Source organism: Coregonus clupeaformis, chromosome 6, assembly GCF_020615455.1.
Source record: "Coregonus clupeaformis isolate EN_2021a chromosome 6, ASM2061545v1, whole genome shotgun sequence".
Taxonomy (NCBI): Eukaryota; Metazoa; Chordata; class Actinopteri; order Salmoniformes; family Salmonidae; genus Coregonus; species Coregonus clupeaformis.
Genome location: NC_059197.1, coordinates 22,188,169 through 22,206,706, shown reverse-complemented (window position 1 = coordinate 22,206,706; position 18,538 = coordinate 22,188,169). Strand labels below are relative to the sequence as shown.

Below are 18,538 nucleotides of genomic sequence, written 5' to 3'. Positions count from 1 at the left end.
ACACATTGTCACAGAACATAACACACTGGACACACTGTCACATAACTTAACACACTGGACACACTGTCACAAAACATAACACACTGGACACACTGTCACAGAACATAACACCATGGGCACACTGTCACAAAACATAACACACTGGACACACTGTCACAGAACATAACACACTGGGCACACTGCCACAGAACATAAAATACTGGACACACTGTCACAGAACATAACACACTGGACACACTGTCACAAAACATAACACACTGGACACACTGTCACAGAACATAACACACTGGACACACTGTCACAGAACATAACACACTGCACACACTGTCACAGAACATAACACGCTGGGCACACTATCACAGAACATAACACACTGGACACTGTCACAAAACATAAACACCGGACACACTGTCACAGAACATAACACGCTGGGCACACTGTCACAGAACATAACACACTGGACACACTGTCACAAAACATAACACACTGGACACACTGTCACAGAACATAACACACTGGGCAAACTGTCCCAAAACATAACACACTGGACACACTGTCACAGAACATAACACACTGGGCACACTGTCTCAGAACATAAAATACTGGACACACTGTCACAGAACATAACACACTGGACACACTATCACAGAACATAACACACTGGACACACTGTCACAGAACAAAACACACTGGACACACTGTCACAGAACATAACATACTGGGCACACTGTCACAGAACATAACACACTGGGCACACTGTCACAGAACATAACACACTGGGCACACTGTCACAAAACATAACACACTGGACACACTGTCACAGAACATAACACACTGGAACACACTGTCACAGAACATAACACGCTGGGCACACTATCACAGAACATAACACACTGGACACTGTCACAAAACATAAACACCGGACACACTGTCACAGAACATAACACGCTGGGCACACTGTCACAGAACATAACACACTGGACACTGTCACAAAACATAACACACTGGACACACTGTCACAGAACATAACACACTGGGCACACTGTCACAGAACATAACACACTGGACACACCGTCAAACAACATAACACACTGGACACACTGTCACAAAACATAACACACTGTGTACACTGTCAAAGAACATAACACACTGGACACATTGTCACAGAACATAACACACTGGACACACTGTCACAGAACTTAACACACTGGACACACTGTCACAAAACATAACACACTGGACACACTGTCACAGAACATAACACCATGGGCACACTGTCACAAAACATAACACACTGGACACACTGTCACAGAACATAACACACTGGGCACACTGCCACAGAACATAAAATACTGGACACACTGTCACAGAACATAACACACTGGACAAACTGTCACAGAACATAACACACTGGACACACTGTCACAGAACAAAACACACTGGACATACTGTCACAGAACATAACACACTGGACACACTGTCAATAAACATAACACACTGGACACACCGTCAAACAACATAACACACTGGACACACTGTCACAAAACATAAAAAACTGTGTACACTGTCACAGAACATAACACACTGGACACATTGTCACAGAACATAACACACTGGACACACTGTCACAGAACAAAACACACTCGACACACTGTCACAGAACATAACACACTGGACACACTGTCACAAAACATAACACACTGGGCACACTGTCACAGAACATAACACACTGGGCACACTGTCACAAAACATAACACACTGGACACACTGTCACAGAACATAACACACTGGGCACACTGTCACAGAACATAAAATACTGGACACACTGTCACAGAACATAACACACTGGACACACTGTCACAGAACATAACACACTGGACAGACTGTCACAGAACAAAACACACTCGACACACTGTCACAGTACATAACACACTGGACACACTGTCACAAAACATAACACACTGGGCACACTGTCACAGAACATAACATACTGGGCACACTGTCACAGAAAATAACACACAGGGCACACTGTCACAGAACATACCACACTGGACACTCTGTCACAAAACATAACACACTGGGCACACTGTCACAGAGCATAACACACTGGACACACTGTCACAGAATATAACATACTGGGCACACTGTCACAGAACATAACACACTGGGCACACTGTCACAGAACATAACACACTGGGCACACTGTCACAAAACATAACACACTGGACACACTGTCACAGAACATAACACACTGGGCACACTGTCACAGAACATAACACACTGGGCACACTGTCACAGAACATAAAATACTGGACACACTGTCACAGAACATAACACACTGGACACACTATCACAGAACATAACACACTGGACACACTGTCACAGAACAAAACACACTGGACACACTGTCACAGAACATAACATACTGGGCACACTGTCACAGAACATAACACACTGGGCACACTGTCACAGAACATAACACACTGGGCACACTGTCACAAAACATAACACACTGGACACACTGTCACAGAACATAACACACTGGAACACACTGTCACAGAACATAATACGCTGGGCACACTATCACAGAACATAACACACTGGACACTGTCACAAAACATAAACACCGGACACACTGTCACAGAACATAACACGCTGGGCACACTGTCACAGAACATAACACACTGGACACTGTCACAAAACATAACACACTGGACACACTGTCACAGAACATAACACACTGGGCACACTGTCACAGAACATAACACACTGGACACACCGTCAAACAACATAACACACTGGACACACTGTCACAGAACATAACACACTGTGTACACTGTCACAGAACATAACACACTGGACACATTGTCACAGAACATAACACACTGGACACACTGTCACAGAACTTAACACACTGGACACACTGTCACAAAACATAACACACTGGACACACTGTCACAGAACATAACAACATGGGCACACTGTCACAAAACATAACACACTGGACACACTGTCACAGAACATAACACACTGGGCACACTGCCACAGAACATAAAATACTGGACACACTGTCACAGAACATAACACACTGGACACACTGTCACAAAACATAACACACTGGGCACACTGTCACAGAACATAACACACTGGGCACACTGTCACAAAACATAACACACTGGACACACTGTCACAGAACATAACACACTGGGCACACTGTCACAGAACATAAAATACTGGACACACTGTCACAGAACATAACACACTGGACACACTGTCACAGAACATAACACACTGGACACACTGTCACAGAACAAAACACACTCGACACACTGTCACAGAACATAACACACTGGACACACTGTCACAAAACATAACACACTGGGCACACTGTCACAGAACATAACATACTGGGCACACTGTCACAGAAAATAACACACAGGGCACACTGTCACAGAACATACCACACTGGACACTCTGTCACAAAACATAACACACTGGGCACACTGTCACAGAGCATAACACACTGGACACACTGTCACAGAATATAACATACTGGGCACACTGTCACAGAACATAACACACTGGGCACACTGTCACAGAACATAACACACTGGGCACACTGTCACAAAACGTAACACACTGGACACACTGTCACAGAACATAACACACTGGACACACTGTCACAGAACATAACACACTGCACACACTGTCACAGAACATAACACGCTGGGCACACTATCACAGAACATAACACACTGGACACTGTCACAAAACATAACACACCGGACACACTGTCACAGAACATAACACGCTGGGCACACTGTCACAGAACATAACACACTGGACACACTGTCACAAAACATAACACACTGGACACACTGTCACAGAACATAACACACTGGGCAAACTGTCCCAAAACATAACACACTGGACACACTGTCACAGAACATAACACACTGGGCACACTGTCACAGAACATAAAATACTGGACACACTGTCACAGAACATAACACACTGGACACACTGTCACAGAACATAACACACTGGACACACTGTCACAGAACAAAACACACTGGACACACTGTCACAGAACATAACACACTGGGCACACTGTCACAGAACATAACACACTGGGCACACTGTCACAGAACATAACACACTGGGCACACTGTCACAAAACATAACACACTGGACACACTGTCACAGAACATAACACACTGGAACACACTGTCACAGAACATAACACGCTGGGCAAACTGTCACAAAACATAACACACTGGACACACTGTCACAAAACATAAACACCGGACACACTGTCACAGAACATAACACGCTGGGCACACTGTCACAGAACATAACACACTGGACACTGTCACAAAACATAACACACTGGACACACTGTCACAGAACATAACACACTGGGCACACTGTCACAGAACATAACACACTGGACACACCGTCAAACAACATAACACACTGGACACACTGTCACAAAACATAACACACTGTGTACACTGTCACAGAACATAACACACTGGACACATTGTCACAGAACATAACACACTGGACACACTGTCACAGAACTTAACACACTGGACACACTGTCACAAAACATAACACACTGGACACACTGTCACAGAACATAACACCATGGGCACACTGTCACAAAACATAACACACTGGACACACTGTCACAGAACATAACACACTGGGCACACTGCCACAGAACATAAAATACTGTACACACTGTCACAGAACATAACACACTGGACAAACTGTCACAGAACATAACACACTGGACACACTGTCACAGAACAAAACACACTGGACATACTGTCACAGAACATAACACACTGGACACACTGTCAATAAACATAACACACTGGACACACCGTCAAACAACATAACACACTGGGCACACTGTCACAGAACATAAAAACTGTGTACACTGTCACAGAACATAACACACTGGACACATTGTCACAGAACATAACACACTGGACACACTGTCACAGAACAAAACACACTCGGCACACTGTCACGGAACATAACACACTGGACACACTGTCACAAAACATAACACACTGGGCACACTGTCACAGAACATAACACACTGGGCACATTGTCACAAAACATAACACACTGGACACACTGTCACAGAACATAACACACTGGGCACACTGTCACAGAACATAAAATACTGGACACACTGTCACAGAACATAACACACTGGACAAACTGTCACAGAACATAACACACTGGACACACTGTCACAGAACAAAACACACTGGACACACTGTCACAGAACATAACACACTGGACACACTGTCACAAAACATAACACACTGGGCACACTGTCACAGAACATAACATACTGGGCACACTGTCACAGAAAATAACACACAGGGCACACTGTCACAGAACATACCACACTGGACACTCTGTCACAAAACATAACACACTGGGCACACTGTCACAGAGCATAACACACTGGACACACTGTCACAGAATATAACACACTGGGCACACTGTCACAGAACATAACACACTGGGCACACTGTCACAGAACATAACACACTGGGCACACTGTCACAAAACATAACACACTGGACACACTGTCACAGAACATAACACACTGGGCACACTGTCACAGAACATAAAATACTGGACACACTGTCACAGAACATAACACACTGGACACACTGTCACAGAACATAACACACTGGACACACTGTCACAGAACAAAACACACTGGACACACTGTCACAGAACATAACATACTGGGCACACTGTCACAGAACATAACACACTGGGCACACTGTCACAGAACATAACACACTGGGCACACTGTCACAAAACATAACACACTGGACACACTGTCACAGAACATAACACACTGGAACACACTGTCACAGAACATAACACGCTGGGCACACTATCACAGAACATAACACACTGGACACTGTCACAAAACATAAACACCGGACACACTGTCACAGAACATAACACGCTGGGCACACTGTCACAGAACATAACACACTGGACACACTGTCACAGAACTTAACACACTGGACACACTGTCACAAAACATAACACACTGGACACACTGTCACAGAACATAACACCATGGGCACACTGTCACAAAACATAACACACTGGACACACTGTCACAGAACATAACACACTGGGCACACTGCCACAGAACATAAAATACTGTACACACTGTCACAGAACATAACACACTGGGCACACTGTCACAGAACATAAAATACTGGACACACTGTCACAGAACATAACACACTGGACACACTGTCACAGAACATAACACACTGGACACACTGTCACAGAACATAACACACTGGACACACTGTCACAGAACATAACACACTGGACACACTGTCACAAAACATAACACACTGGGCACACTGTCACAGAATATAACATACTGGGCATACTATCACAGAATATAACACCTATGGCACACTGTCACAGAACTTAACACACTGGACACACTGTCACATAACATACCACACTGGGCACACTGTCACAGAACATAACACACTAGACACACTGTCACAAAACATAACACACTGGACACACTGTCACAGAACATAACACACTGGACACACTGTCACAGAACATAACACACTGGGCACACTGTCACAGAACATAACACACTGGACACACTGTCACAGAACATAACACACTGGACACACTGTCACAGAACATAACACACTGGACACACTGTCACAGAACATAACACACTGGGCACACTGTCACAGAACATAACACACTGGGCACACTGTCACAGAACATAACACACTGGACACACTGTCACATAACATACCACACTGGACACTCTGTCACAAAACATAACACACTGGGCACACTGTCACGGAGCATAACACACTGGACACACTGTCACAGAACATAACACACTGGGCACACTGTCACAAAACATAACACACTGGACACACTGTCACAGAACATAACACACTGGGCACACTGTCACAGAACATAAAATACTGGACAAACTGTCACAGAACATAACACACTGGACACACTGTCACAGAACATAACACACTGGACACACTGTCACAGAACAAAACACACTGGACACACTGTCACAGAACATAACACACTGGGCACACTGTCACAGAACATAACACACTGGGCACACTGTCACAGAACATAACACACTGGGCACACTGACACAGAACATAACACACTGGACACACTGTCACAGAACATAACACACTGGACACACTGTCACATAACATAACACACTGGGCACACTGTCACAGAACATAACACACTGGGCACACTGTAACAGAACATAGCACACTGGACACACTGTCACAGAACATAACACACTGGACACTGTCACAGAACATAACACACTGGACACACTGTCACAGAACATAACACACTGGGCACACTGTCACAGAACATAAAGCACTGGACACACTGTCACAGAACATAACACACTGGACACACTGTCACAGAACATAACACACTGGGCACACTGTCACAGAACATAACACACTGGACACACTGTCACAGAACATAACACACTGGACACACTGTCACAGAACATAACACACTGGACACACTGTCACAGAACATAACATACTGGGCACACTGTCACAGAACATAACACACTGGGCACACTGTCACAGAACATAACACACTGGGCACACTGTCACAGAACATAACACACTGGACACACTGTCACAGAACATAACACACTGGAACACACTGTCACAGAACATAACACGCTGGGCACACTATCACAGAACATAACACACTGGGACACTGTCACAGAACATAAAAACTGTGTACACTGTCACAGAACATAACACACTGGGCACACTGTCACAGAACATAACACACTGGACACACTGTCACAGAACATAACACACTGGGCACACTGTCACAGAACATAACACACTGGACACACTGTCACAGAACATAACACACTGGACACACTGTCACAGAACATAACACACTGGACACACTGTCACAGAACATAACACGCTGGGCACACTGTCACAGAACATAACACACTGGACACACTGTCACAGAACTTAACACACTGGACACACTGTCACATAACATACCACACTGGGCACACTGTCACAGAACATAACACACTAGACACACTGTCACAAAACATAACACACTGGACACACTGTCACAGAACATAACACACTGGACACATTGTCACAGAACATAACACACTGGACACACTGTCACAGAACATAACACACTGGGCACACTGTCACAGAACATAACACACTGGACACACTGTCACAGAACATAACACACTGTACACACTGTCACAGAACATAACACACTGGATACACTGTAACAGAACATAACACCCTGGGCACACTGTCACAGAACATAACACACTGGGTACACTGTCACAGAACATAACACACTGGGCACACTGTCACAGAACATAACATACTGGGCACACTGACACAGAACATAACACACAGGGCACACTGTCACAGAACATAACACACTGGACACACTGTCACAGAACATAACACGCTGGGCACACTGTCACAGAACATAACACACTGGACACTGTCACAGAACATAACACACTGGACACACTGTCACAGAACATAACACACTGGGCACACTGTCACAGAACATAACACACTGGACACTGTCACAAAACATAACACACTGGACACACTGTCACAGAACATAACACACTGGGCACACTGTCACAGAACATAACACACTGGGCACACTGTCACAGAACATAACACACTGGACACACTGTCACAGAACATAACACACTGGGCACACTGTCACAGAACATAACACACTGGACACACTGTCACAGAACATAACACACTGGACACACTGTCACAGAACATAACACACTGGACACACTGTCACAAAACATAACACACTGGACACACTGTCACAGAACATAACACCATGGGCACACTGTCACAAAACATAACACACTGGACACACTGTCACAGAACATAACACACTGGGCACACTGCCACAGAACATAAAACACTGGACACACTGTCACATAACATAACACACTGGACACTCTGTCACAAAACATAACACACTGGGCACACTGTCACAGAGCATAACACACTGGACATACTGTCACAGAACATAACACACTGGACACACTGTCAATAAACATAACACACTGGGCACACTGTCAAAGAACATAACACACTGGACACACTGTCACAGAACATAAAACACTGTGTACACTGTCACAGAACATAACACACTGGACACACTGTCACAAAACATAACACACTGGACACACTGTCACAGAACATAACACACTGGGCACACTGTCACAGAACATAACACACTGGGCACACTGTCACAGAACATAAAACACTGGGCACACTGTCACAGAACATAACACACTGGACACACTGTCACAGAACATAACACACTGGACACACTGTCACAGAACATAACACACTGGACACACTGTCACAGAACATAACACACTGGACACACTGTCAAAGAACATAACACACTGGACACACTGTCACAGAACATAACACACTGGACACACTGTCACAGAACATAACACACTGGGCACACTGTCACAGAACATAACACACTGGACACACTGTCACAGAACATAACACACTGGACACTGTCACAGAACATAACACACTGGACACACTGTAACAGAACATAACACACTGCACACACTGTCACAGAACATAACACACTGGGCACACTGTCACAGAACATAACACACAGGGCACACTGTCACAAAACAACACACTGGAAAACTGTCACATAACATACCACACTGAACACACTGTAACAGAACATAGCACACTGGACACACTGTCACAGAACATAACACACTGGACACACTGTCACAGAACATAACACACTGGACACACTGTCACAGAACAAAACACACTGGACACACTGTCACAGAACATAACACACTGGACACACTGTCACAGAACATAACACACTGGGCACACTGTCACAGAACATAACACACAGGGCACACTGTCACAGAACATAACACACTGGACACACTGTCACATAACATAACACACTGGACACTCTGTCACAAAACATAACACACTGGGCACACTGTCACAGAGCATAACACACTGGACACACTGTCACAGAACATAACACACTGGGCACACTGTCACAGAACATAACACACTGGACACACTGTCACAGAACATAACACACTGGACACACTGTCACAGAACATAACACACTGGACACACTGTCACAGAACATAACACACTGGGCACACTGTCACAGAACATAACACACTGGACACACTGGGCACACTGTCACAGAACATAAAATACTGGACACACTGTCACAGAACATAACACACTGGACACACTGTCACAGAACATAACACACTGGATACACTGTAACAGAACATAACACCCTGGGCACACTGTCAAAGAACATAACACACTGGACACACTGTCACAGAACATAACACACTGGGCACACTGTCACAGAACATAACATACTGGGCACACTGACACAGAACATAACACACAGGGCACACTGTCACAGAACATAACACACTGGACACACTGTCACATAACATAACACACTGGACACACTGTCACAGAACATAACACACTGGGCACACTGTCACAGAACATAACACACTGGACACACTGTCACAGAACATAACATACTGGGCACACTGTCACAGAACATAACACACTGGACACACTGTCACAAAACATAACACACTGGGCACACTGTCACAGAACATAACACACTGGACACACTGTCACAGAACATAACACACTGGACACACTGTCAATAAACATAACACACTGGGCACACTGTCACAGAACATAACATACTGGGCACACTGTCACAGAACATAACACACAGGACACACTGTCACAGAACATAACACACTGGACACACTGTCACAGAACATAACACACTGGGCACACTGTCACAGAACATAACACACTGGACACACTGTCACAGAACATAACACACTGGGCACACTGTCACAGAACATAACACACTGGACACACTGTCACAGAACATAACACACTGGGCACACTGTCACAGAACATAAAAAACTGGACACACTGTCACAGAACATAACACACTGGACACACTGTCACAGAACATAACACACTGGACACACTGTCACAGAACATAACACACTGGACACACTGTCACAGAACATAACACACTGGACACACTGTCACAGAACATAACACACTGGGCACACTGTCACAGAACATAACACACTGGACACACTGTCACAGAACATAACACACTGGACACACTGTCACAGAACATAACACACTGGGCACACTGTCACAGAACATAACACACTGGACACACTGTCACAGAACATAACACACTGGACACACTGTCACAGAACATAACACACTGGGCAAACTGTCACAGAACATAACACACTGGACACACTGTCACAGAACATAACACACTGGGCACACTGTCACAGAACATAACACACTGGACACACTGTCACAGAACATAACACACTGGGCACACTGTCACAGAACATAACACACTGGACACACTGTCACAGAACATAACACACTGGACACACTGTCACAGAACATAACACACTGGGCACACTGTCACAGAACATAACACACTGGGCACACTGTCACAGAACATAACACACAGGGCACACTGTCACAGAACATAACACACTGGACACACTGTCACAGAACATAACACACTGGACACACTGTCACAGAACATAACACACTGGGCACACTGTCACAGAACATAACACACTGGGCACACTGTCACAGAACATAACACACTGGACACACTGTCACAGAACATAACACACTGGGCACACTGTCACAGAACATAACACACTGGGCACACTGTCACAGAACATAACACACTGGACACACTGTCACAGAACATAACACACTGGGCACACTGTCACAGAACATAAAGCACTGGACACACTGTCACAGAACATAACACACTGGATACACTGTCACAGAACATAACACACTGGGCACACTGTCACAGAACATAACACACTGGGCACACTGTCACAGAACATAACACACTGGACACACTGTCACAGAACATAACACACTGGACACACTGTCACATAACATACCACACTAGACCCACTGTCACAGAACATAACACACTGGGCACACTGTCACAGAGCATAACACACTGGACACACTGTAACAGAACATAACACACTGGGCACACTATCACAGAACATAACATACTGGACACACTGTCACAGAACATAACACACTGGACACACTGTCACAGAACATAACACACTGGACACACTGTCACAGAACATAACACACTGGGCACACTGTCACAGAACATAACACACTGGGCACACTGTCACAGAACATAACACACTGGGCACACTGTCACAGAACATAACACACTGGACACACTGTCACAGAACATAACACACTGGGCACACTGTCACAGAACATAACACACTGGACACACTGTCACAGAACATAACACACTGGACACACTGTCACAGAACATAACACACTGGGCACACTGTCACAGAACATAACACACTGGACACACTGTCACAGAACATAACACACTGGGCACACTGTCACAGAACATAACACACTGGACACACTGTCACAGAACATAACACACTGGACACACTGTCACAGAACATAACACACTGGGCACACTGTCACAGAACATAAAACACTGGACACACTGTCACAGAACATAACACACTGGACACACTGTCACAGAACATAACACACTGGACACACTGTCACAGAACATAACACACTGGGCACACTGTCACAGAACATAACACACTGGACACACTGTCACAGAACATAACACACTGGACACACTGTCACAGAACATAACACACTGGGCACACTGTCACAGAACATAACACACTGGGCACACTGTCACAGAACATAACACACTGGATACACTGTAACAGAACATAACACCCTGGGCACACTGTCAAAGAACATAACACACTGGACACACTGTCACAGAACATAACACACTGGACAAACTGTCACAGAACATAACACACTGGGCACACTGTCACAGAACATAACACACAGGGCACACTGTCACAGAACATAACACACTGGACACACTGTCACAGAACATAACACACTGGACACTGTCACAGAACATAACACACTGGACACACTGTCACAGAACATAACACACTGGACACACTGTCACAGAACATAACACACTGGGCACACTGTCACAGAACATAACACACTGGACACACTGTCACAGAACATAACACACTGGACACACTGTCACAGAACATAACACACTGGACACACTGTCACAGAACATAACACACTGGACACACTGTCACAGAACATAACACACTGGACACACTGTCACAGAACATAACACACTGGACACACTGTCACAGAACATAACACACTGGACACACTGTCACAGAACATAACACACTGGACACACTGTCACAGAACATAACACACTGGACACACTGTCACAGAACATAACACACTGGACACACTGTCACAGAACATAACACACTGGGCACACTGTCACAGAACATAACACACTGGACACACTGTCACAGAACATAACACACTGGGCACACTGTCACAGAACATAACACACTGGGCACACTGTCACAGAACATAACACACTGGACACACTGTCACAGAACATAACACACTGGACACACTGTCATAGAACATAACACACTGGGCACACTGTCACATAACATAACACACTGGGCACACTGTCACAGAACATAACACACTGGGCACACTGTAACAGAACATAGCACACTGGACACACTGTCACAGAACATAACACACTGGGCACACTGTCACAGAACATAACACACTGGGCACACTGTCACAGAACATAACACACTGGACACACTGTCACAGAACATAACACACTGGACACACTGTCACAGAACATAACACACTGGGCACACTGTCACAGAACATAACACACTGGACACACTGTCACAGAACATAACACACTGGACACACTGTCACAGAACATAACACACTGGGCACACTGTCACAGAACATAACACACTGGCACACTGTCACAGAACATAACACACTGGACACACTGTCACAGAACATAACACACTGGGCACACTGTCACAGAACATAACACACTGGACACACTGTCACAGAACATAACACACTGGACACACTGTCACAGAACATAACACACTGGGCACACTGTCACAGAACATAACACACTGGACACACTGTCACAGAACATAACACACTGGACACACTGTCACAGAACATAACACACTGGGCACACTGTCACAGAACATAACACACTGGACACACTGTCACAGAACATAACACACTGGACACACTGTCACAGAACATAACACACTGGACACACTGTCACAGAACATAACACACTGGGCACACTGTCACAGAACATAACACACTGGGCATACTGTCACAGAACATAACACACTGGACACACTGTCACAGAACATAACACACTGGGCACACTGTCACAGAACATAACACACTGGGCACACTGTCACAGAACATAACACACTGGGCACACTGTCACAGAACATAACACACTGGACACACTGTCACAGAACATAACACACTGGACACATTGTCACAGAACATAACACACTGGACACACTGTCACAGAACATAACACACTGGACACACTGTCACAGAACATAACACACTGGGCACACTGTCACAGAACATAACACACTGGACACACTGTCACAGAACATAACACACTGGACACACTGTCACAGAACATAACACACTGGGCACACTCACAAAACATAACACACTGTCACAGAACATACTCTCCTTTTTTTTTACCTTTATTTAACTTGGCAAGTCAGTTAAGAACAAATTCTTATTTACAATGACGGCCTACACCGGTCAACTGTACGCCTCCCTATCACGGCCGGTTGTGATACAGCCTGGAATCGAACCAGGAGGTCTTTAGTGACGCCTCAAGCACTGAGATACAGTGCCTTAGACCACTGCGCCACTCGGGAGCCCAATGTACTGTCCTTAAAAGACTTCTCTCAGCCAAGGACAGCCCTGCAGTACATCACCTACCTAGATCTAGGAAAAGGCTACATAGTATGCTGAAATGTTTTGTTTCCAAGATAAATGTCAAGGATCTGAAATGAGGAGAAATCTGTGGCTGAGGTGGTTGTAGCTAGCTACAGCACTGGGACTAGTGGTGCAGCTGTACAGGGAGGTGGGGAGAGTTGAAAGAGGACTACATTTAGGCTGTAGCGCTCCCAGTTTCCAAAGCTTGTGGGCGTTTTAATGAGTCATTTTAACTTCATTTAAAGCCAGCTGAGCAGAAAATAGATCAGTGAATGAGCCCTGGGCCAGTATGGATCTGAAACCGATTTACATCTCACCAAGAGCCAGCCCACATCCAAACAGCTGGGAGAGTGTATTCAGTGTGTGTGTGAGTATGCATGTCCTCGCCCACACCCACATGTGTGTGCAGAATCACAGTTTGTCAGAGCAACTGGCATCTCCTATAGTTGAGTGGTGTCAGTGCCCTTGTCTTCTCTGATCTCTTCATAGGAAAAGACAAGGGCATTCCAAAGGTGAGCAGGGTGCTGTGTGTTACTGAGGGAGATAGCTAGGGAGTGTTGACTCTGGAGTGTTTCTGATAAAGGCATGTGCCGCGGGCTCAGAGCAGAGCGTCTGCTGTGCACAGAACACCCAGTCCTTCTGTGTCAACTCAGGCAGACAGGCTGCGCACTGTTCAGAGCCTGATAACAGGGCACGGTAAATACAACTCTTCAGCTCAGCTCCTCACTGTGAAAGAGAGAGGCCACGGAACACTGTCTGGTGCTTTTGTTTGGCCAGAGTTGTGTTTTTTCCACTGGGTTCTGTTCTTTTATACTGTGTGTGTCTCCTTATGTAACTGTAAACAACCAAACGTGTATACAGAAGAGGATGGCTACTTATGGACTTTTAAATAGAGCATTGCATTGGCTCAAGGTTTGATATGGGTTTTAATCCAACAACTTTCTCACCTTTTAAAAATGTGGTTTGATTAGGAAATAAAAGTGGAGCTTTTATAGCCATCTGAGATTCAGATGTTGGTTGATTGCCATAACCATGAATTCCATCCATCAAATGCAGTTGCGCCCTCTACAGCATGATTCTAATTACTTTGTACAAATTGCTGATTGTTTTCTCATACTGTATACTGAAATGTTTACATCTCACAAAAGAATGTACACCATATGTTGAGTGTTTGATGATGACACATGACTGAGATGTCCCCCTGCAGCTGGAGCTGAGGCCCTGGTGTGTGATCAGTGTGGAGCTACATTCTCTGCTGAAGATGCTCTGGAGGCCCACAGACAGACACACACAGGTACTGTCTGACACACACACACACACACACACACACACAGTCACACACACACACAGGGTCAAACTTTCCCTGTCATGTTGCTCCATCATTTATCAGCGGCTAGCGAGGACAGGAAGGCCCTCTCAGATATCACCAACTAATATCTCCTGGTATCCCGTGTGGGTGCATGCCTATTTACCTCGGTGCTGGCAAGCCTAGGCCGCACTGCAAGTACATGACAGTGTTATAGATATGCCATGCATCTAGGCTATGTGCGTGAGGAGCCGAGAGGGTATTTACTCTATTGCGCCGACTCACGTCAACAACTTGGATCAACACATTTTGTTTGGGAATGATCTCATGGTGATAGATTCTGAGTATTTATCTTCTCCAGCTCAGAAGATAATGGACATCAGTGCCTGGGAACTATTCTGAAATCCAATGGTTTTAATTAGCTAGATGCTCGTCTAATCAGCTGACTGGGTATCTCATATTAAAGTTACACAAATGAGTTTGAAATAAAAGCTGCCTATATTTGTCATCCTTCCAAATATTCAGACCCTCTCCCAGTGCCTGAATCCTAGTCATTACAGTATCTAAATTAAACTCTACCTTTAATCATCTTAATCAAACCCTACAGTCGATCCACACTGAGTGTCGGAATCCACACCTTTTCTGCTACTGTCAGAGAAAGCTGATAACCCGCTCTGAAGCGTTAGCACGTAACTGTAACTCCAGGTGCCACACACAGTATGAATAGTTAATGCCTGTGGACATGGAGGGATGTTAACGATGCCCAAAGTTTCTACCTCCTCTCCTTCAGGTTGTAAACATCCAGGGGTCAGTTGTCGGCTTGGCAGCGTATCTAGTGCAGGGTACAGGAGGGCATTACTCACTCATTTTGTCATGATCTCAATGTGGTCTAGTGTGATGCATGACCCTCTTACTGCCACTTTGTACTCACAGGCCGTGCTCTGACCAGAATAGTATGATTTCTTGGAGCTGTTTGATGGTTTTAGGGAATTCAGCTACTGTATACATTCTCTTTTAGAATATGCATTCACTGTATGTTTTTATACTTTCAACATAAGCGAAAATGTGTGACTGGTCTTCTACACTCAAAAATGTTTTCGCATACAGCTTATTTCTCTTAAAAAATATATTATTCTTACTGCATCAGGATAGCATAAACAGACGTTTCTGCTTATTTGCCTTCTTCAGTGTGTAACCTAAACACTGAAGAAGGATTCACTGGTTTAACGCAGCAACCAAACTTTTGGAGAGCGCTATGGTCCTCTTTTGATTATACTGTCAACACATCCTAGGTTGATAACCTTTGAGATCACTGGCTGAATGAATCTTGTTACCATGGCTTTGTATATCTTCATGTGACAGTATGCCAGTAAGCCAAACAGACATTATCACAGGTCAGAACTTAGCAGCTGTAGCCCTTTAGTTTACTGATCTAGCCTCCTCAAGAAGGAAAACACCCCTACTTGACAAAGACCTGGTTGGCTCTCATATCGATCACACTACAGGGACTACACTGCAGAGCCTAGCTTATTTCCAGTGAGTGAGAGTATGTTTTGGCAATGTGAATGTCAGAGGTGAGTGGCCGTGGGTTGGCGTTATGGGAAGGGGGTGGGACCGTGTGGAAGGGGCTGGTTAGGGGGGAGTTCCTGAGGGCATTGGTTGGGAGGGTTGGTTGCATTGGATGCCAGGACTCCCAGGAAAACAACATCATGTGCTGCTGTTTACTCTGTCCCCGCCACAGCCCTCTCTGTCACAGTCTCCGTCCGCTTTGCCTCTGACCTACTTGTGAGTGCCCAAAATAAAAGAATGGAACCGTCTCGAAACCTCTCAACCAACAATGATCTTATTTCATTAGACCATGTTAGCTAGGTTCTCTGTGGTATCATCTTGTTTGAGCAGTTTTGGAAAAACCCAGGAATCATAGAGCGTAGTAACGAACTGGACATGGTGCAGAAGATAGTGGCTAACCATTCTGCCATCTTGTCTGCAGGAGAAGACCCTAAGAGTGCTGTCTTTGTGTGTTCTTACAAACAGCTGCCCTTATCCTACACATAAACACTTCCTGTACTGAATGTCCACAGTATACATAACCCCTATTATACAGAGAACA

The 18,538-nt window shown here is 45.0% G+C and overlaps 1 protein-coding gene across 1 annotated transcript in view; it reads left to right on the top strand.

Moving 5' to 3' along the window:
- LOC121567987 (zinc finger and BTB domain-containing protein 16-A-like) overlaps positions 1-18,538 on the top strand; it is a 60,502-nt gene that overhangs the window by 31,934 nt on the left and 10,030 nt on the right. The window contains exon 4 of the mRNA XM_041878428.2: positions 16,330-16,416. Coding sequence (XP_041734362.1) covers positions 16,330-16,416 — 87 coding nt within the window. The remainder of the gene's footprint in view (positions 1-16,329; positions 16,417-18,538) is intronic.